We start from the raw sequence: 20,496 nt of genomic DNA, 5'->3' as shown, positions 1-20,496 counted from the left end.
GGGACAGTTCAGGGTGTCGTGGCCCTGCTGGGACAGTGGGAGATCCCAGCTGGAGGTGGGTGTCACTGGCTGTGGAGTCAGTGTCCCAGGAACACAGTTTTCCGTGATATGGGGAAAGAAAAACCAACAGTGTAGGAGAAAGATGAAGTTGAAAGCTCTGTGTTGCAGAAATCAGATTGTTATCCCTTTTCCATCAATGTTTTACAGGCTAAAAATGGTTAAGCATGGATTTGGGACAAAAGGAAATACAGTACATTTTCCTTTGAGACAGAACTGGCTTCTTGTGAATTTAGGGAAAACAATTCAGGAGAGACTTGGCTGTTCTCTGAATTACCAACCACACCTGACTAACATGACTGTCTTCACAACAACCTTATCTTGAGCCACTGTTGTGATTCAGCCACGTTCTCCCTCTCCTCACACACTGATTTTACAGCTACAACAGATAATGCAAATATCTCCCATAGTACAGGATCTGTCTTTCTCTAGAGAATATTTCTCTATTATAAAAGAAAATGGGCATTTAGCTAGAAAATGATCCAACATTTGGACATGTTTCATTAAATATTTATGGCCTCATGGCTTCACAGAAAGGACTTGAAAGATAAGGATTATAGAAATTCTGCTCCTGGTGCTGCTGCTGAGCTGTTTGGTCCCTGGAGATGAGGAACTTTGACTTGTATCTCCTTTTTTCTGCATAAACTGACAATAACTAAACACACATCTCTTGTAAGGTGGAATCTGTGCTTTTTCATTCTCATGTGGGATCTCTGTGTTAATTTCACTTCAGTTGCTCCAGCAGTGCAGGGATAGGTTTGTAAATGTGTGTGACAGATATCTAAGAGTTTTATGGGTTTTTTTTTGGTTTCCAGGTGGGAGATTCAGCCAAGCCAGATGTGCAGGATGGGGCAGAGCACCAGGGAGTGTCACCAGGGTCATTTATAGGTGAGCATGTGCCAGGCCAGATGCGGGGAAGAACTCTTCCTCAGACTGAATTTTTGCCTTTATGTGCAACCTGGTTTACTTTCTTTTCATTGTTCTTGTCTTGTTCCTTACTTGCCTGGAGATGACAGTGCTTTGCTGTTTTGTTTAGTCTCTGTTCTGCAGGAACAGGCCTCAAAACTGGGTGTGCCCACAGCAACCTTGGCAGCCAAAAATGCCATTGCCAACGTGGAGAGGATCTGCCAGGATTCTGCCAGCCCCTCAAGAGTCCCACTGCTCAACTCTGACCAGAGAGTAAGGGGAATTTCTCTTTAATTTAGCAACAAAACAAAACAATTTATCAATTTAAACAAAAAAAAAAATCAAAAAAAGTTAGGTTTGACTCTAAGCCCAGTTTATCTGCTCTGATTAAGCCCTAAACACGAGCAGGCAGTTATTCACTGAGGTGTTTGATTTGCTTGCAGAAGTACAAGATATACAAAAAGGGAAGTTTAGGCCTTTGCCCTGAATTCTCTCCATCATTTCACCCTTTAAAAAACAGAAAACAGGGCAAAGCAACAAATTGTTTTTCTGAGAGTGTGTTATTCACAAAGGGAATTATTTCTGCTTTGTTTCTTGGGTGATGCCAGAAGAGGTTGTCCTGCTTGCTTCAGACTGTGAAGGATTTGCTGGCAAACAACGTGTTCTGTCGCTCCCTCTTCTGCCAGGAAATGTGGAAAATGAAGGTGAGAACTCATGGAGAAACACTGTGGTGTTACAGACCTTGAGGTTTCATCCACGGGATGTGGCATCTCTGAATTCCTGAGAATGACTGGTTTTCCTGACCTTCCAAAAGCATGAGCTGAATTACAGATGGTGGGGGTTTTTTGGTTGTTTTGGGTTTTTTTTAGAGAAAGTTCACTGGGGCCTTCCTTGTCTCTGCAGTGGGATTTGCTTTTTCAACTCAGGGTTCAAAACTCAAGGTTGGGAATTATTTGAATTATTGGAAACTGCCACAAAAGATCATTGACAGCACCGTGGTGATCAGGTGGTGGTTTTGGGGTGCTCTCCAGGTCCAGTGCAGAAACTCCCAGCTGACTGTGGGGTGACAGTCCCAGCACACTTTGCCAGCAATATTCCAAGTGTCTTTGGCATCCTGGTTCTCTGCTTTGTTTACCTGAGAGTGGTGATAGGACAAAGTGAGGTCATAGAGAAAGAAACCAGATAGCAGATAACAGCTTGTGCTGCCTCACAAATGGGATGTCTTGATTTTATTTAGGTGTATTTTGTGGAGACAGGTGGTGCTGTGAGTGGACTTAAGGGCTTTTTATGAGTGGGATGGTTCTGGTTCCTCCCTGCTCTCATGGGAAAGGAGGAAAAGGCTGATCTGCCCAGATAAAGGGCTGTGCTCTGGTCTCAAATATCCGCTCCTGAGCTGAAAATAGAACCTGTGTGTTTCACAGGCTGATTAAGATCTGGTCCTGGGGCAGACATGGGGATAAGTGAGAGATAACTCTGTAACTGAGGGTGTTACAGTAAGAATTAGGTTGTGAAGACAAAGTATGTGGGCTAGTTTGGGGTCAGGGTGTGAGGCAGCTGCTGGTCACCGCAGAAAGCTCCCGGGGCTTTGGCTTTTCCCTGTGCCCGAGGCCCCCTTTTCCTTCTCAAGGTGGGAAGGCTTTGTGAAGGCGTTGGTTCTGCCTGGAATGCTCAGAAGCTGCTGCTGCTGCACCTTTCCCTGCCAGGTGCACCCTGCCGTGCTGTTTTGCCACCTCAGGACTCTCCTGGACATGCTGTTCTGGGCAGCAGCTGGAAGGGCAATTACAGGGCAGCAATTTGATCCACACAGGAGTGATGCCTGCTGCAGATTTTTGTTCATTTTTCCTTTGTGTTCATCAGCCTTTCTGCCTGGTTGATTGCAGAGTCTCTCCCTGTAGTCTCCTGCAACCCCAGCTCTATTGGGATATGAACTTGAGAGTGGCAACCTTGTTCCACAGAGACTAATAAATAATAGACTAAAAGACAATTTTCTAATCAGCATCTGGATCTGCATTAACAAGACCTGAAACTCAGCTGTGTTGCCTGTTTCCTGGGATATCCCTGCTCCTTTTGATTCCCGAGGGGAAAGATGAATATATCCATTATTTGCCCAAGAACATTTAAAATGATGATGCATCTACATCCCTAAACCCCCAAAATTTCTACAAAGCATCATCTTTCATCACCAGGTATTTCCTGTGTTGCCAGTTTTAAATTTTAACGATTTCTGGATAGCTGGAATGAACAGAATCCAGCTTTATTTTTCATGTATCACTTGCAATAGCCAAGTGTTGACTGCCCAGTGCAGGCTGTGACCTGATGGTGACATCTCCTTAGGAGCCCCCGGTGCTGGAAGCCGTGTGGCACCTGCACAGTGCTGACATCGCTGGCCTGGCAGAGCTGCTGGAGAGGTGAGCGGGGCTCTGGAGGTTTGCAGATGTAGCTAATCTCCTAAAGCCTGTTGAAACATAATCAGGGATTAGTCATGAGTATTCTGGACTGAGGATATAGTCAGGTGCTGGCAAGGGATCAGATTAGCAGGATTGAGGAGCTGCTGTGGGCTTGGGGGGTTACTCTGGGGTAATTAGCCCAGTTTAGGTGTGGTGGCTGCTTGGTGTCCACCAAGTGGACTCGAGAAAAAGTCTTGCTCTGCAGAAGGTGGGTGTTTCCATCTTCACAAAATCTTACACTTTTTTGGTCTGGCAGCGTTAATCTCCAGAGAATTGTCTAAGAATTTTGCTTTTTTCCCCCCAACGAGTGTTCAAGAGCAAGTTGGGCAGGGCTCAGAGCAACCTTGTTGAGTGAAAGGTATCCCTGCCCAAGCAGGGAGTGAAACAAGATGAACATTAAGGTTCCTTAACCATCCTTAACCCAAACCATCCCATTATTCCATGATACAGAGCTAACAACTCACCCATTTGTGAAGTTCAGGTTGTTTCCTGTGTCAAAGGAATGTCCCAGTGATCTTCTAGGCTTCTGATATTGGTTTACTTGTCTTTTCACAATGAAAGCAATTTAAGGGAACCAAAGACAATAGAGTAAGAATTTAATTTCTTTTTTGAAGCATTTTTATCCATGTGTCTTATAAATTTCAACTGAAATTCTTCTAGCAGAGGCTTTTCAACGGAAACACTTTCATGTCAGGGATGAGGAAATGCTTGGATGCACAATTTCACACACATTTTTCCTTTGCATGTGTGTGTTGTGGGATCCTTTTATAAAGCAAATAATATAAAAAGCAACTGTTGGTAAAGCAAACGTGCTGGTCCAAATTAAATAAATGAAGTGGCACATTTAGGGCAGAGTGCACAGGTGGAGACAGCTGAGTGTTACAGAAAGCAAGAAGGGTTGAACTGAAGGTGCTTTTGTGTGTTGCAGGAGCCCAGCAGGCCCAGCAGCAGTGGAGTGGCTCTGCAGCAGCCTCTGTGGCCTCTGTGAGCAGGCTGGGGACATCCCCTGTGGGGACATGGAGCTGGCACAACGAATTCTCTCAGGCAAGGCCCTGGGCTGGGTGCAGGCCAGAACCTCAGAGGAGTAACAACACAGGCCTCACTTTGTGTTTCCTTGCCTCATTTCTCTGGGGAGCATATTTTTTCTATGTTTGGCAAATTTAGCAAATTTTCTCCCTTTAAAAAATAATTGGTTTGAATTTTTCCATCCCTTGGAGTTATGGTAACTGAAGAAAGTGCAATTGGGAGGGGTGTGGTTCAGGGGTGAAACACTGGCACTGTGTGTCTGAGATTTTGGGCCAGAAATACTTCAGAGTTCCATTTCCCCCCTGTCAATTTCTATTATTTATTTTCTTAGTTTATTTAGGGAAAAAATCCCTCCAATGTCTGAGGGGCTGAGTGTCTGTATTAAGGGGATGCTGGAACACCAATTCCTTCTTGATTTGCAGACTTTGCCATCGTGTTTCTTCAGAATGGCTTTGAGCAGGCTTCGGAGCTGGGAAGGAAAGTGGAATTCCAGAAGGTTTCCTATGTAAGGACAAAATGAAGCTGGTAGCAAATGGTGCTTTAATAAAGCAATTCCATTAAACTCTGGCTCTTGCTGAGTACAAATAATTCAGAGCTTGGAGCTGCAAGGAGAGGGTGGTGGTACAAGTGCTGGAATGGGGGAAATGGTGAAACCAGAAGTGAGACTTTTTGTATGGAGAATTGCTCCAAGGTGGTACATCAAGGGGTTTTAAAGCTTCCTTTCACTTGGATTGCTTGGGTATTCCATTAGAATATGAGACATGGAATGCTATTTTATTTCTATTTTTATTTCTGTCTATTTTATCCGTTCTATTGCAGAGCCTAAGGTCAAAGCGAAGCTTTAAGAGGGACAAAATGCTTTGAGTCAGTTTACCTTTTTTTTTTTTTAACATTGAACTGCAGCTCTTTAAAACTCTAAATCCCTTAATTTGTCAATTTTGAACAGATCTGCCGTGCTGTCTTACAGAGAATGCTGGCATGTAAGTATTGCTGTGATCCCAGCATTGTGCAGCCACTGCTGTTTCCAAGACTTCTTTTCCTTGCTCACTGCTGAATCCCTAAGGAGAAATCCTTTGCCTGGCTGCTTTGTCTGTGCTGTTGTGCATAATATTTATGTCACTGATTTTATTTGCCTCTGCTTTCCCTGTGGTTCTCTTAAAGTGTCTCCAGATACTGCAGATAATTTCTTGCCTTTTATGCTACTTTTTTTTCCTGCTCCCAGCTTTAACATCATATACCTGACCCCATTTCCTGATTTTAACAGGTTTGCTTGGAAGCAGGTGGAGCACAGAGGTTAGGCCAGGATCAGTTTTGATGCTTAGATTTATTTTTTCCTGCCTAGTAAATTGAACTTTGAATTGACAGCGTTGAGCGATTTTTGCCGACTCACTGTTTGGATTTGCAGGCTAATGTTTTCTGAAACCTCTATTTTTGTGCTGAGCAAAGACATCTAGTGTAGGTGTGTAGTCTTTAAACACCAATGTTCATGAACTGCAATGTGCCTGCCCTGGCCTGAGCTGCCCTGGTGCCGAGGGCTCAAAGCAGCAGCGCCTGATTTACCAGCAAATCCCGACACAGGGAGACTAAACACACTCACACGGGGTTATTTTTGTCCTGTGTCACAGCTGATCCTCACAGGGAGATGCTGTACCTGCTGCTGTCACGTTCCTTACACCCCTGCCGTGTCCCAACCCCTGGTTGGTGTCACCTGACTGCAGCTGCTGTCACTCCTGTCTCCTTAGTGACAGCTCTCCTGGCTGGCACTCCTGCTTGTGCTGCTGCAGAGGCTGCTGCTTTCTCTCTGCTGAAAGGTGACCCCATCCATCCCAGGCCATAGCACCCCTCTCCATCCCTGTGGGCACTGCCAGCCCCATCCCTTGCTCCAGGTCTCGCAGGGAGCGCTGTCTGTACACAGAAATGCCTCACAGCCCTTGCGAGCTCTTCTAAAAAGAGAAAGCTGCAAGAGAAGTGCTGTATTATTTAATATGTATGAATCCCATCTCAGGTGGCCCTTTAAGGGTTGAGAAGCAGCCCTCCTCAGCAGAGGAGTGGGGATTTTGGAGGAGGAGGAGGAGCAGGCTGTTGGCAGGCAGACAGGAGTCTGCATCCTGCTCTTCATTTGCCCTTCCCGTTTGCGCAGCCTGCACTGCCACGCTCGCAGCCTGCGTGCCTGCAAAATGCACGGCATGAGGTTTATATAAGATATTTTATTAGTCCATACTTTTGGGTCACCTTTGAGGGGGTCTCACTTCATTAATCTTTGGAGAACATTTGGGTTTTTAATGTGAAAGAATTCCCTATTACTGAAGACCTTCAGAGGAGGAGAAGGACAGGCTGGGAGTAGCTTGGGAGCAATGTGTTCACTGTAATGATCTGGCAGTGTTGAACTGCTGTGCCTGAAGATAAGCTGAGTTTATCTCCTTTGCTTTATTCTCCCCTACTTAACCTTAAAGTATTCCTCAGCAGGAGAGCAGTGTTACATCCTAAAGCTGTGGTGGCATGTGAGGGACCTCTGCTTCACTGCCCCTGCTCAGTAAATTTTCTTTTCGTTTTTTTTTTTTTTTTCTCTTAACGAAATGATTTGAATACACAAACCAAGCTCCTTTAACAGTTGAAAGAGGAGGATTTTAAGGGCGGGGTGGCACAAAGCAGAAGTGCTGCTGCAGCAGGCTGCAAAGCAAAAGGGTTTCCCAGTCTGTGGGCTCGGAGTGGTGTGGGCTGATCGTCAAGACAACGGCGCTGAGCAAGCTGCCAACCTGTTTGATCTCTACCCATCCTTTTGGGGCAGATGGAGCTTTTAAAGGAATTCCTGCTATGCAAATGACACATTACAAACGCGTGGCCCTCCCCCAGCCTGCTCTTTGTTCGGACCCTGGTCTGCAGGGTGGTTAATTCAGTTTGTGCAAATCCCTGCCTCCAGACAGGCTTCACCCTCACAGATGCATTAGGGTTGGGTTTGGGAATGAAATGCTGATTTGTATGCATTTTTAGATGGCTTCATTATTAGCATGTTCTTGGGAATGTGTTTTAATTGGTTCAAGGGCAGTGGTAATAGTTTCTGAGTCTCTGTGTCACTTTGGAGAAAATCTGGTAAGAATTGAACTGCTGAGCGGCTTCTGCACATTTCCCTAGCGGGGTCACCTTTGTAAAGGGGCACAAATTGCTCATTCCTGTTTGTTCCCGTGTGGGGTTTGGTGTCATGTTCTTTTCTCACTGGGTTTTTGTGTGTTTTGGGGTCCAGGGGTGCTTGATGCTGTTGGTAAAGAGAAGCAGGAAGATGTTTCCATGGTGCAGGCTGCGAGGTTCTGGTAAGAAACGTTCCAAATAGTGTCAGGAGGAGAATTTTATCCACTGTTGCTCTTCGTACAGAAACAGGAGGAATGTTGTGAGGTGTTTTTTTACTTATTGACACAGCCCCCACTCCTCCCAGTGCTACTGGTGCTTGGAATTCTCCTCTAATAAAATATGTGCAGACAAAAGTGCTTGTAATAAGGATAAGGACCAGGTAGGAAAGTGGGTTCTGGCAGTGCTGGAGCCAACCCTGGACCTCCCTCTTGTCATGCCAAAAATTCCCCATCACATTTTCTCACTGCCTGTGAGGAGAAACACCTGGAAGGTGCAACCATCTCCAATTCCTGATTCCAAACTTGTTTTATTTAAGTGCTTTGTGCATGTCACCTTCAAACCCCTGCTAGGATACACCTTAGACTCACATTTGTAAATCTGATGGCTGCGTTGTGTTGAGTAACCACGAGTTGTTTGGGTTGTTTTAATACATGCAAAAAAAGTATATATTTGTGGCAGTTTGAGAAGATGGATGTAGAACAAAAATCAGTCATTCACCCTAAGCTGCACCTGGTTGTTCCTATGACATCAGCAGCTAGTGGATCATTTGTTATCAGTACCTGGCTGATCACAATCAATCAGTACCTGGCTGATCACCTGGCTGACACTGTTTCTGGTATTTCCTTGTCCTCTGCAGGCTGAATGTGTTCAACGTGTCACTTTATGGAAGTGTGGCTCACCCGGATTCCTTGAGGCAGTTTTTCAGACACACCCTGACTGAGGTTCTCACCTACAACCCCGTGCTGAAAGGTGGGAATGGGCAGGGACAGATGTTTCCAGGTGTGTCCAGGTGTGTGCAGTGCTCTGTCCCTCCTCTGCCTGGAGGACCCAGAACGAGAGCAGCCTCCTGCTTCTCAGCTCCTTCCTGGGGTCTGTATAAGCAGGTGCCAAATCAGGGGAAAAAAAGTCACCTGAGGGTCATAGTTCAGGAGAAAGTTTTGGACAGGAAAGTTCTAATCCCAGATCAGTAATTGTGAAGCTTGATGTTTTTAGGAAGAAATATGTTTGAGCTGTAAAATCTCTGGTAAAATCCCCATGAGCTGTGAGCTGGAGCTGCTTGTCTGTTGTGTGGGAGAGCTGTGTCATTGCTGGCTCCCAGATGAGAGAGGTTAATGAGGGAAAAGCTGATTCCTTGGTGATTCTCTGTGCATGTGCCACGTCAGCCTAAGCACGTGTGATCACCAAAACAGCTCTGGGGTCACAGTGCCATAGTGGAATGGCCCAGTCCCTGTGCCACAGCCAAAGACAAATGGGAGACACAATTACACTGGGCAGTTTTTAATGGCTGCACAAGGGAAACTTATGTGTTTTGGGTTTATTTTAAAACCTGCTGCTGAAGTTTTCTTTTTGTGGGTGCAGTGTCTGATGCCATCCAGATGCAGAAGGAGTGGAGCTTTACCAGGACTTCTCCCCTGCTCACAGCTCTGTACCGCAAGGTTTGTCTGCCTGGTATCATAACTTTGTTATGTTGGGTTTATAGCCACTGAAATACCTGAAATCAGGTTGTTGGAAATCAGTGTAACATTATCCAGTTGCAGAATCCAAACCAATCACCTGAAACACCAGGAGAAGGAAGCATGAAGGAAAGGAGCTATGGTGTTTTTTGCTAGTGCAGAGCACTTAATGAGAACAAAGATGCTGATTGGAGATGGGAATTTTCGCTGGTACAGAATAGACATGAGTTCTGAAATAATGGGAATTTTACTGTTTATTGTAGCTGGTGCTGGTTCCAGCCCAGGCTGATATTTGGGCCTGGGAAGCTGATCCAAAAGCTGCAGGATAGCTTGAAAAAGTCACAGAGAAGCCTGTCAGTCTTGTCTGTATTCCCCTCTTTCTTGTGGCTGGATGTCCTGGCTAACAAGATTTGCCATCACTCCTCCAGCTGTTGGTGGCATTCAGTGTGAAGGAATCCATCTGCCAGCTGCAGCAAGTCCTGGAGACCCACGAGGTGAACTGGCAGCACGTCCTGTCCTGTGTGTCCACGCTGGTGGTGTGCCAGGCTGAGGCTGAGCAGCTCTTCAAGGGTAGGTGGGCACTGCCAGCCTGGTGTGTGCCCTGCTGCTGGGGTGGGGAGCAGAGGAGTCATCCACAGGGGCTGGCTGGGGTTCCTGCAAGGAAGAGAGCAGCAGGACATCTGCTTTTCCACTCTGACTTTCCATGTCTGTGGTGATGTGAATGCCAGGCCTCGTGCCTGCCACTTCTCAAACTTTGTGTACAGCCCAGGGTGGTTGTTTGATAATTACCTTTGTTATTAATTGGCATAGTGATTACTTAGTTCTAGCTCACCTTTGCTAGCAGAGCTTGTTTGTGAGAATTCCTTACTAATTATCCCAGTGCTGGACTGCCTGCAGGAAATCCAAGTGTGTTTGACAGCTGAAAGTGCATAAAAAAATAAAATCACACCCCAGAGGTTCTCCAGGCTGCAATACATATCCTGCCTTATGTTTTATCACAGATATTTGTCTTCCTTTACTGCAGAAAATACAGCACTGTTGTCAGGAGCAAAGTGTGAGGTTATTGTTTTATGTTCCTAGATCTACTGAGCCATCTCCTGCTAAAGGCCTTTGGGAATTATGACATGGAAAACATGATCACTGCGTTCCTGATCGCTCGTCAGGCTGCTCTGGAGGGCCCTGCTGTCTTCATGCCTTACTCAGAGTGGTTTAAGGTGAGACTAAGTGAGGCCTGACTGGTGAGCTTTGCTTTAATTGTGTGAGGCAACCTGTGCATAAGGAATGTTCTGCTACGTGGAGAAAGCCTTGCTCCAGACAGGATAACCAGGAACGAGAAAGGGGAAGAAAAATAAAAAAGAAAAGTACAAGTGATGTTATTGATATTAGGAATGATTGAATATTTATTACTGCCTTTGAGTCTGCAAAGAATAAATTTATTTGGCTTTCCTCAGTTTTCCCTCCTTTCATCTTTTAGGTCCACCTTGCCTGTTCTAGTTATTTGCTAGGAATGCAGACATGTAATTCCTGTTATTATCATCATCTTGGATGGATTTCAGTATCTTGATAAGCAGCACTGTTGTTATTGCATACGTTGGGGGTTGTGGCAGAGGAAGCATTCCTGTTTCCTGGAGGTTTGCATGCAGCTGTAATTGCTGTGTTTGACCTTACAGATAATTGGTTGTTGCTTTTAACTGTAAACAGGTGGGTATTTTAGGGATGCAAATCTCCACATAAATTCTACCTGGAAATTCCTTTGTATGAGTTTGCAAATCTAAGCTCAGCTTTTGCTGATAGAGCGTCCAGGAGGTATCAAAAGGCAAACTGCTTGTGTTCTCTGTGGTCTCAGACTGGTTGTTTTCCTTAGAATGCCCAGATAAACCTGTGTAGAAACCTGCAGATTTGTGGGTCCTCATGAATCTCAATCTTTTGGTGCATCTCAAAGTTGCTTTGTTTAAGTGTTCTCATGGCAGCAAACTCCCACAGAAGTCACCATGATCCAAGGGAGCCCCTCTGCTCCAGAGCCAGGCTGGGAGAGCTGGGGGTGTTCACTGGAGAAGCTCCAGGGAGAGCTCAGAGCCCCTTCCAGCATCTAAAGGGGCTCCAGGAGAGCTGGAGAGGGACTGGGGACAAGGGATGGAGGGACAGGACACAGGGAATGGCTTCCACTGCCAGAGGACAGGGATGGATGGAATATTGGGGAGGAATTCCTGGCTGTGAGGGAGGTCAGGCCCTGGCACAGGTGCCCAGAGCAGCTGTGGCTGCCCCTGGATCCCTGGAAGTGTCCAAGGCCAGCTTGGATGGGGCTTGGAGCCACCTGGGACAGTGGAAGGTGTGGCAGGGGATTGGATCTAGGTGGTCTTTAAGGTCCCTCCCACCCAAACCATTCCATGATCCTATAAACATTCTCTGGAGCCTTTTCTCCAGAAGGATTCTCCTGACAGAAATGGGATGTTTGGGATTGGTGCGCTCGGTTATGGCACTGCTTGGGGGAGGATTCTCTCCACGTTGAAAGGCTTTTCTTGCCATTTTCTTGTCATTTTTCTTGCCATTTTCCCCTGTTTCAGGCTTCCTTTGGGAATGCTGGTGGCCACCATGGGAGCAGTAAGAAAACTCTGGTCTTCCTCTTTGAGTTCCTGTCGGAGCTGGTGCCCTTTGAAGCTGCGCCGTACCTGAAGGTGAGAAGGTGCTGACAGAGATGGTTTTCAGGTCCAGAGCTCCCCCAAAGTGACTGTCCTGGTGCCTTTCAGTAGGTTCAGCTCATTATAAATGTTGTTGCAGTAATTGCATTACTTCTGGTTCATTATTCAAACCCTTTCCTTCCTGAAATAAGGAAGGACAAGATTCTTTTATTGATGACGAGAATTCCTTTCATGGAATTAAGTTTAAGCACTTTGCCGATTCTATTTGTTTGTTGTTGGGAAAAATTATTGTCAGTTGCCATGAAAATGATTGATCCTTAACCAAGCAATTATGCTTTCTTTGGGAAATATTTGAGGTAAACATTAGTCAGGATGAATTAGTTAGAATCTTACCTGGATTTCCTGGAGCAAAGGCAAATCTTGTTGTGATTTTCACGTTTCAGGTGCACATCATGTACCCACCTTTTGTGCCCACAAAGCACCGCTCCCTGCTCTTGGAGTACATCACCCTGGCTAAAACCCGACTGGCCGACCTCAAGGTCAGGAAATATTGTCTCTTTTGAGAAGAATTCTCTCTGGATCTGTCCAGCCCTGCTGTGAGTGACCTCCTGCACCTCTCCCCTCACACAGGTGGCCATAGAAGACATGGGGCTCTATGAAGACCTCTCTGCTGCCGATGAGGCTGTGCAGGTACTGCTGCTGTCCCCCACTTTTCTCATCAGCCACATCCCTTTTCCTCTGGAAAAACACCGAGGTTATCAACCTCCCTGCCATCCCAAAGCTGAGTGTGCTGCCAAAGTCTCCAGCTTTTAGCCAGAGGTTTTAGTGGCCATAAATACAGGATCTCCCCAGTTTTCATGGAGTCACATTTTATAGGTATCTTGATTCTTTTCGGTGGAGCACTCTCCATCTCTGTGGTGTGAGACCAAAGTGTGGATATCCAAAGGAGATTTGGAGGTGGAGACTACACCCTGCAGTTTCACACTGTGGTTCATGATAAATTTGGGGTAACAACAGTAATTTATAAGGAAGAGTTTGGCTTTATTATTCCTTCCTACATTTTGATCAGAGGAAGATGATTAGATGATTACATGAAATACAGGCTGGAGGCAGGGTAGATTCATCTAATACAAGAAACCCAGTCCTGTGATGAACTCAGAGGCATAAGCAAAGATTTAATTGATTTTTTCCGAGTCTGATCTGGTTGTCCATTGAGAAATTTGTTGCAGCTTGTGGCGTCTTACAACTCCAACAAGAGAAACCCTGGGTGTCAGTCCCTCTGCCTGCAGGCACAGGCTGGAAGGGGAGATGATGTGTCTTAATTCCACATGTACAACTGAAATAGAATCACAATAAAGCAAATCCAGAACAGAAAAGGTAAGTTTGTCATCACCCTCCATTTCTCACATCTTTTTCTTGTGTGAGGCAGCCCCAGGCCCAGGCACTCCGTGATGTTGAAAAGGCCCTTCAGATATTTGAAAACACAAAGAAGATCCCAACTTCTGTGATAGAAGCCAGGTACTGTGTGCTTTTCAGCTCCTCCTGGGCTTAGCTAGAATAATAATAATAATAATAATAACAATAATAATAATAACAACAACAACAACAACAACAACAACAATAATTGTAGCCAAGTCTGAAACAAGGAAACAAGAAAAATTGAGGATATGAGTAAGGGAGGTTTGGGGAAGTTCTTCCCACTTCCTGAGGAGTCATCTTAATAGAGGATATTTGTGGGGAGAGTGAAAGGGCACATTCTCCTGTGCAAAAGAAGTCCAAAATTATTACAATAGAAAGCAAAATGAAAGAAATTAAAAACCACTGGCTAGTCTAAACCTGGTTTGTCTGTGGTTATTCATGTTGCCATGAACATTTTGTATTTGCAGGAGCCAAGTTTACTCCTGAGGTGTGGAGATGGCACTTTGGCATTGCTAATACTTGGCTCTGTTTATTTTTTCAGCATTTTCAGACGACCATATTACACTTCCTGGTTCCTTCCAGCTTTGCTCAGGCCCCGTGTGGTCAGTACTTGGCTTTTTTCTCTGCCCCTCCCATCAGCTGTGTGTTTGTGCACAGATAATTTGCCCCTGACCTGGCCTTTTCCTCTCTTGCAGCTCCCTAAAACCCCAGATGGACACATGGCTTTTATAGACTCCTTAAAGAGGTATCCAGACCTCCCAGTGTTGTTTTCTGTGCTGCTGGGCTTTCTTTTTGGGGTGTTTGATATCAGATTATCAGAGGCTTTGACACCTTGGTTACAACCAACCTCATGGCAGGGCTTGGTGGCTCAGGTCTGTGGCTTGTAGGTTGTGCATGGAGGAACTTGTCTTCAGCTCTGTAATTAGTCCTCTGGCCACTGTGAAATCATTATTTAGGAGTCCCTCTGGCTCCAGGCCAGGTACATTTTAATGCAAATCTTGAAGGCTGAATATAAAATTTCCCCAGGAGTATGAGCTCCCTCTGTGAAAGGCTTTTTGGGAGGGGGTAAAGGGGGAGTGAAAGATGAGACTTAGATGTCTGTTAATGATCAAGGGGCACCAGGATGATGCCCCAGGAGGACACAGCTCCTCTCAGGACTCGAGCTTGCCTTTCATGCATGTTTAAAAGTGCTTTTCTGCACTGCAGGAACAGCTTTAGTTTACATCCAGTAGTTCCTCTGTAACCTCTCATGAAGGAAGAATGTTTGCAACACTGCCTGCAAATGAGGTGCTTGGTGCTGCCTTGTCATTCCAGTCTGGCTCTAAAATTAGAGACTGGATCATTTAGTGAAATTAAAGTTGTAAGAGAAGCAGCTGAGTTCTGGGGAGCCTCGTGGGACATGTTCTTAGCAGCAAGTGCCTGCCCTGCAGAGAGGAGGTCACACCTTGGTCTCAGCACGTTCGTGTTTTACATCTGTGAATGCTGCATCTCACAGCTCACTCTCTTATGGGATCTTAGACATCAACTAGATATTAAATAGCCATTAAAATATTAATTAATAGCATAGACAGTATTGGGTTGGTGTGTGCCACACGTGTGCGGTGCTTGCTGTGAAAGCCTTGGGTAGAAATCTCTGCCCCTCATGTCACATAATTAAAAAATGCTTCAGATGCTCTTTATGCTTCAGAGTCCCTCTAATTACATTTCATAGAAGGGCTGTTGTTTGTGCTTATTTAATAAAGCTGCAGTTTGTGGTTATGCAGGATAATAAATCTCTTCTTTTTCACAGAGCTGATAAAATACCTTCAAACTTGTACTCCACATACCTGCAAGCCTGTCAGGCTATGAAAGAGAAGGTGTTACAAGGTAAAAAAATACATTTACTTATAGATCAATATGAAATGTTAATTTTTTCCACTGCTGTCCTCCTGAGATGAAAATTTTTAAAGATTTATGGCTGAATTGGTATTTAACCCATATAAATGTTATGTCCTTTATGCTGTAATGAGGTGTTAAATTCTTCCTCCTGCAATGGCTTTTTCTGCCAGCCCTGTTTGGGTGGGATTTTTGCAGTCCCTGGGAGCCCTGTGCTGTGCTGAGGCTGCAGATGATTCCTGAGCCTGAGCTGGCTGAATTCCACCTCCAGGACCTTTCCATGAATCAGCATTTGCAGCCTGAGCTGGGAATCTGCTGTGCTGGGGAGCTGCTGTGCTGATCCCTTGTGCAAATGACACTTGTGCTGTCTGAACTCCTGGCATCCTCTTTTAGGAGGGGATTAGGGAGATCTGGGGGGGCAGGAGGGGCTGGGAAAGGGATTGCAGCTCCTGGTTTATGGGTGTTTGGGCGGGAGGTGATTTCGGGTCCCATCGCTGCAGCTTTACTGGGGCAGGATTTTGGATATTTAATGAGGGTATTTAATGAGCTCTGCTGTCTCTGTCAGCAAGTGGCTGTCTCAAACACACCTTCCAATGGATTACACACAATGAAAGGTCAGGCTGGGGAGCAGAGGCAGTTCCCAGATCGTGGTGGGGGTAAATTACAGATTCGTGCTCTGACTATGGAGGTAAATCCGTAGCCAAGCCCTGCTCGGGGCCTTTGGATCTTTCTGGAGATGCTGTGGCTGGAGAGGCATCCCCGGATCCCGGGACAGACGGGTCCCTGCGCTGCCACTGACCTCTAGTGGCACTGCCCTGGCCTGTGCCACCCCTGAGCCGTGTCCCCTCCTGTCCCCTGCGCTCTGATCCCGCTCCCTGCCCCCTCCCCGGGCTCGGCACACCCCGGGATTTAGGGCAGCCCCAAACCCCGTTTGTCAGAGCTCTGCACACGCAGGTGACTCAGTGGTCTCCCAACACCTTCTTTTACAGCTTGTTTACAACCAGTATCAATTTCAACCTTTGTCATTTGCTCTTCTTGCTCCTGGGTGATTTATTCCTGGCCCCTGTACAAGAAGCTGTTCCTAAGAACTCTGGGGTGGTTTTGGGGCTGTGGCAGTCGCTGGTGGCATCTCTTTCTAGTGGTAAAAGGCATTTCCTTTTAATCCTTCTCTTAAACAAAAAGCCAGAGTAACATGGGGCATCTGGAGAAGCTGCTGATGTATCCATGCTGTGATGTCTGTCTCTGCATTCTGAGCCTGACTCCAGTCCTGAGGACAGCAAATGTTTCTGTGAGGGGTGGAGCTGGAGGAAGTGGGAAGAAATCTCTGAAAACAGAACTTCTTTGCCTCTTGTCTTTAAAAACTGAATTCCTTTTTGCAACTAGGCATAAACCCATAAATTATTAATTAAATAGCACATTCGGAGTGTAAAAACAAAGCTCTGTGTGTGGCAGACTGACAGTTTGGGGTTTTGTTAGAGCTTCAGGAAAAGTAAACTCTGCTTCTCCAGAAAGTGCACGTTGAGATTGCTGAATGCATTTCCTCTCCTCCCTGTCTAGATGACTCCAAAGCAGAGCCCAGCCATTCCAAAGAGCCTTTTGAGCAGCTGAAGGCTGAGCTAGCTGAGCTCAGGACTCTGGTTGTGGACCAGGCTCAGTGGGAAGGTATGAGGGAGCTGCTCCTCACTGACTGTCCCAAAAGCTGCCTGAATAAAGTGTGGCAAAGGCACAGCAGGAGTTACTGCCACTGGCACCTGTGTAATCCTTCAGAGCTGGCAGTCCTTCCAGCTATGAATATGTACATTTCAGTGTCTGGTGTATTCCCATGCTTAATCTGGGGTTTATTTTTGTGATAATCACACCAATCACTGCTGACTTGGCCCCCCTTTGCAAAGCATTTTCCTCTCTGGTGTGAAAATTCTTCTTGAGGTGTGTTGGTAACAACACTGGGAAAAAATAATGCTGTGGATGCTGATCCACTGTGCCCCAGCCAACATTTTGTGCTGATTAAAGCTTTTACTAACACACTTTTGACTCTGCTTGGTTTATATTGTGCTTCTTCTCGCTGCTGTGGGGTGTTGTGAATGTTTCATTCCTGCTGTCCTGTGCCCCTGTGCCCTCCCTGCAGATGTGGCAGCTCAGCTTGCCGCGGTTTCCGACAGACTCCGCGGTGTCCTGGGTGACAGCAGCGAGGACAATGAAGCTGCTCCTTTCAATTCCCCGGTCCAAGTGGCTGTCCCAGGCCCCAGGCTGGCACCCTGCCACCAGAGCGTGAGTACCATCTGCCCTGGGCTGAGCAACAGTGGGGCTGGGCAGGGGAAAATCCGTCTGGATAGAAGGTGTGAAAGGCTGCTTTGTCTGCCAGAGCAGGAAATGCACTTCTCCTTTTGTGTCCCTTATCCTGCCCTGCACAGACACAGATTCCTGTGTTTTAACCACCTGGAAGTTGCTGGATCTGGAGATATTTTCTACCAGAGCTGTCCTGTGATGAGCAAGGCTTTCTTCAACAGCTTTGTCTGGGTGTTTGTTGTGTGCTGGGGTCATTCCTGGGCTGTTAAGGGCTTAATTTTCCACCCTTAGTGGCAGTGGATTTGTACAACCTGTAGCCAATCTCATTAACCAGTTTGTTTCCTTGCTTTAACATCAGGAAATGTAATATATACAAAGCAGAAAACTAGGTTTAGGCATCCAGCCTGACAAGCAGGAATTAGTGGTGAGGGGTTTATTCCTGGTGCTTTTTGTTTCAGGTTGTTGATCTTCTGCTGACATCATTCTGCCAAACCCTACTAGCTGCTTCCTCTTTTAACCCTCCTGACAGGTAAGATGGGAGTCCAAGAGTAGAAGCAAAAGTGGGTGGTAATCAGAATTCCATCACTTGTGCAGGGCTGAGGAGGGGCTTTGGGTGTCCAAACCCCCGGTGCCAGGCTGGCAGCTGCAGGTGAAGTGTCTGCACTCCAAGAACGAATGCACTCTGAGCTACATGAGCAAATCAAACACTTTTCCCCTCTCTTGTTACAGATCCCTTCAGCAAAGTGGCCTTTGGCTCTGCTTTGTGCTCTGTGACAGGGATTAACCACCCCCCCAAACAGTGCCTGGCCGTGGGGGGTGGCAAAACCAATCCCTTTTCTCCTGGAATTCCTCCCCCTGGCAAGGACTCTGTGGGTTCTGGCCTGGCTGAGGAGGAGAGGCAGCCCTGGGAGCCCTGCTGGTACTCAGCTCCTCCTTGATGTAGCAGAGCCTGTAAACATTATGGGCAATGTGTCAGTGGAAAATCACTTTGTTGGGCAACAAGGCCGTGCTGAGGAGCTGGCTGGGATCCCTGGTGCTCTCCGGAGGGCAGCGTGCCTTGGAACCAGGGCATCCCTCCTTCTCCTGCACTGCTCTGCCCTGCAGCAGATGAGTCACTGATAAATACCTGCCTGAAGAGTCACTGTGACAAACAAGAGTCCCAGGAAATGGTGTCTGAACACAGCTCCCACCTGATCCCCTTTGAGGATGGGTTTTTTCAGTTATCTGGGTGGGAAAATCCCTCCCTGCCCCTGCTTTACAGCAGGGCCTTGTCATAGCAATTCCTTCTTGCTTTGTTTTCTGATCCCATTTATTCCTCTGCCTGTGTTTGCCCTGTGCCCCAGGCAGCTCCTCCTGTCCTTACTGTCACCTCAGAGGCCACTTAGACCTTCTGAGATGACACAGGTATTTGAGATGCCATCCATTTGGTGGGGGGCACGTCTGTTCCCTGCTCAGGTGCCCCAGAAGTGCCCCTTCCTTTGAGCCTGTGCATGGAATGATAATTGTGCTGTGTTTACAGACAAGCATGGATCAGCTCCAGGGTGTTTAAACATTTTTAATTACCCATTGCTGTGATGGGGATAAGTTTAATGAGCCTGTGGTTTCACCTTCTTCAGGCAGGGCCCGTGCCTCTCCCTGCTGGTGAAGATGATGTGTGGACACAGGAATCTCCTGCCTGCTCTCCTGGGCAGGCTCTGCCAGCTTATTTATCACCAGGTCGGTTTTCCAGCCAGGAATCCTGTGGTGCTAAAGGCCATCCTACTCCATTTCCTGAGCTGGGGGGCATGGAGCTGTCTGGGCTGCACTGGGCAGGGACTTCAGTGCCCTCCAGGCTTCCCAAAAATACCCTGTGTTGGTCCAAGAGTATGAAGCTGCCCTCAGTAATGTGAGGAGAATTTTTCCCTACAGAAATACTGCTCGTGGAAGGTTAATGCATTTTAACAGAAGCTAAACCAGGCAAGTTTAGGAAAGAGACAAAAGAAAAATGCTATAATGTTTCATTCCTAAGCTTCCACGTTGAATAATTCAGTTGTAAGAATTTAAAAATAAAATTAAGGTACTCCTATCTGGGCTGCAGCAGTGCATGGTTTTGTTATTGGCTAATTTCCTCTGCCCTGTGATATTGCAAGGGTGAAAATCAGAGGCTGATAGACTAAATTATCTGTCAGAGAAGCTAAAAGCCCTGAGAACCCCAAAATCTGAATTTACAGTGAAATATTTCAAGTTGCTGTATTACAGAAACCTCCAGTTTTGCTGTGGGCTGTCTCATCTGCTCCATTGCTACTGCAGCACTGATGAGCAGAAACAGTGTTCTGCTCCTTCCCTAACTCTTTTTTCTGTCAGAAAGGTGTTTTGGTACAAAATGTTACAATAATACTAGTGAAGTATTACAGTATCAAAAGTGAAATCTTAAAACATAACAATGAGACAAAATAGAAGACTATTACAAATGAAGTGTTACAAAGTTACCAAAAATATCTTTGCTGCTCTTGTTTTACCTTCCAGGGTCCTTCCCTCCATGCTACTCATATTTTAGGACTGGCAGCTTTTGTGATCCACTTAAGTGAATGCAGAGCTTTAATTCCTGGAGTGGAAGCCGATTTTGGGGTTTCTCAGGCTGTTCCTGGAAAGGCCCTTTCTGTTTCAGAGTACTGGAGCTCCTTGCTTGTGTGCAGGACGGAAGAGTCCTTTGCCTTCTGCTTGAGGTGAGATGGGGCATCCACCCCCTCCCTGCTCCCCCAGGTTTTTGGGGTGCTGGGAAGGCTCCCACGGAGGGTTTCCAGAGCTCATGGAGGTGGTGGAACCAACCAGACAATGGAGTTCTTTCCTTTTCTCTCTCTCAGGTTTTGCACTGCAGCAGCAGCTTATCTGATGTGCAAGTTTTCATCCTGCTCTCATGAAGAGTTTTGTGCCTTGATTCCTCCTGGCCTGATTAAAAAGGTAAAAGGGAAAAAGTTTTTGCTGTAACTTATGAGAAAGTTCAGTCTCAGCCCGATGTCCTGCTGCAGGTCCCTGTACAAATACCACTCAACACCAAGAAAA

General features: G+C 46.3%; 1 protein-coding gene and 1 long non-coding RNA gene across 4 annotated transcripts in view; one reads left to right on the top strand and one right to left on the bottom strand.

Annotated features, from left to right (window-relative positions):
* FANCA (FA complementation group A) overlaps positions 1–20,496 on the top strand; it is a 32,289-nt gene that overhangs the window by 1,292 nt on the left and 10,501 nt on the right. For 2 of the 3 annotated variants that reach the window (XM_058845815.1, XM_058845813.1), the window contains exons 3-26: positions 873–945; positions 1,094–1,236; positions 1,572–1,667; positions 3,298–3,371; positions 4,339–4,454; positions 4,859–4,941; positions 5,383–5,416; positions 7,678–7,744; positions 8,419–8,531; positions 9,141–9,217; positions 9,664–9,805; positions 10,316–10,449; positions 11,800–11,910; positions 12,318–12,413; positions 12,505–12,564; positions 13,304–13,392; positions 13,835–14,038; positions 15,083–15,159; positions 16,726–16,830; positions 17,294–17,436; positions 17,913–17,983; positions 19,071–19,170; positions 19,960–20,159; positions 20,298–20,394. In XM_058845815.1, coding sequence (XP_058701798.1) covers positions 873–945; positions 1,094–1,236; positions 1,572–1,667; positions 3,298–3,371; positions 4,339–4,454; positions 4,859–4,941; positions 5,383–5,416; positions 7,678–7,744; positions 8,419–8,531; positions 9,141–9,217; positions 9,664–9,805; positions 10,316–10,449; positions 11,800–11,910; positions 12,318–12,413; positions 12,505–12,564; positions 13,304–13,392; positions 13,835–14,038; positions 15,083–15,159; positions 16,726–16,830; positions 17,294–17,436; positions 17,913–17,983; positions 19,071–19,170; positions 19,960–20,159; positions 20,298–20,394 — 2,505 coding nt within the window. The remainder of the gene's footprint in view (positions 1–872; positions 946–1,093; positions 1,237–1,571; positions 1,668–3,297; positions 3,372–4,338; positions 4,455–4,858; positions 4,942–5,382; positions 5,417–7,677; positions 7,745–8,418; positions 8,532–9,140; positions 9,218–9,663; positions 9,806–10,315; positions 10,450–11,799; positions 11,911–12,317; positions 12,414–12,504; positions 12,565–13,303; positions 13,393–13,834; positions 14,039–15,082; positions 15,160–16,725; positions 16,831–17,293; positions 17,437–17,912; positions 17,984–19,070; positions 19,171–19,959; positions 20,160–20,297; positions 20,395–20,496) is intronic. The other variant, XM_058845816.1, reaches the window with a different exon arrangement.
* LOC131582528 (uncharacterized) lies at positions 9,754–12,372 on the bottom strand. Its single transcript, XR_009278352.1, has 3 exons — positions 12,268–12,372; positions 11,905–12,055; positions 9,754–9,889 (listed from the first exon to the last, which is right to left on the bottom strand). It is a non-coding gene; the product is annotated as an uncharacterized LOC131582528 (long non-coding RNA).

The sequence above is a fragment of the Poecile atricapillus genome, chromosome 10, assembly GCF_030490865.1.
Source record: "Poecile atricapillus isolate bPoeAtr1 chromosome 10, bPoeAtr1.hap1, whole genome shotgun sequence".
Classification (NCBI taxonomy): domain Eukaryota; kingdom Metazoa; phylum Chordata; class Aves; order Passeriformes; family Paridae; genus Poecile; species Poecile atricapillus.
The sequence above is the reverse complement of the archived record's forward strand: the minus strand, read 5'-3'. Positions and strand labels throughout refer to the sequence as shown.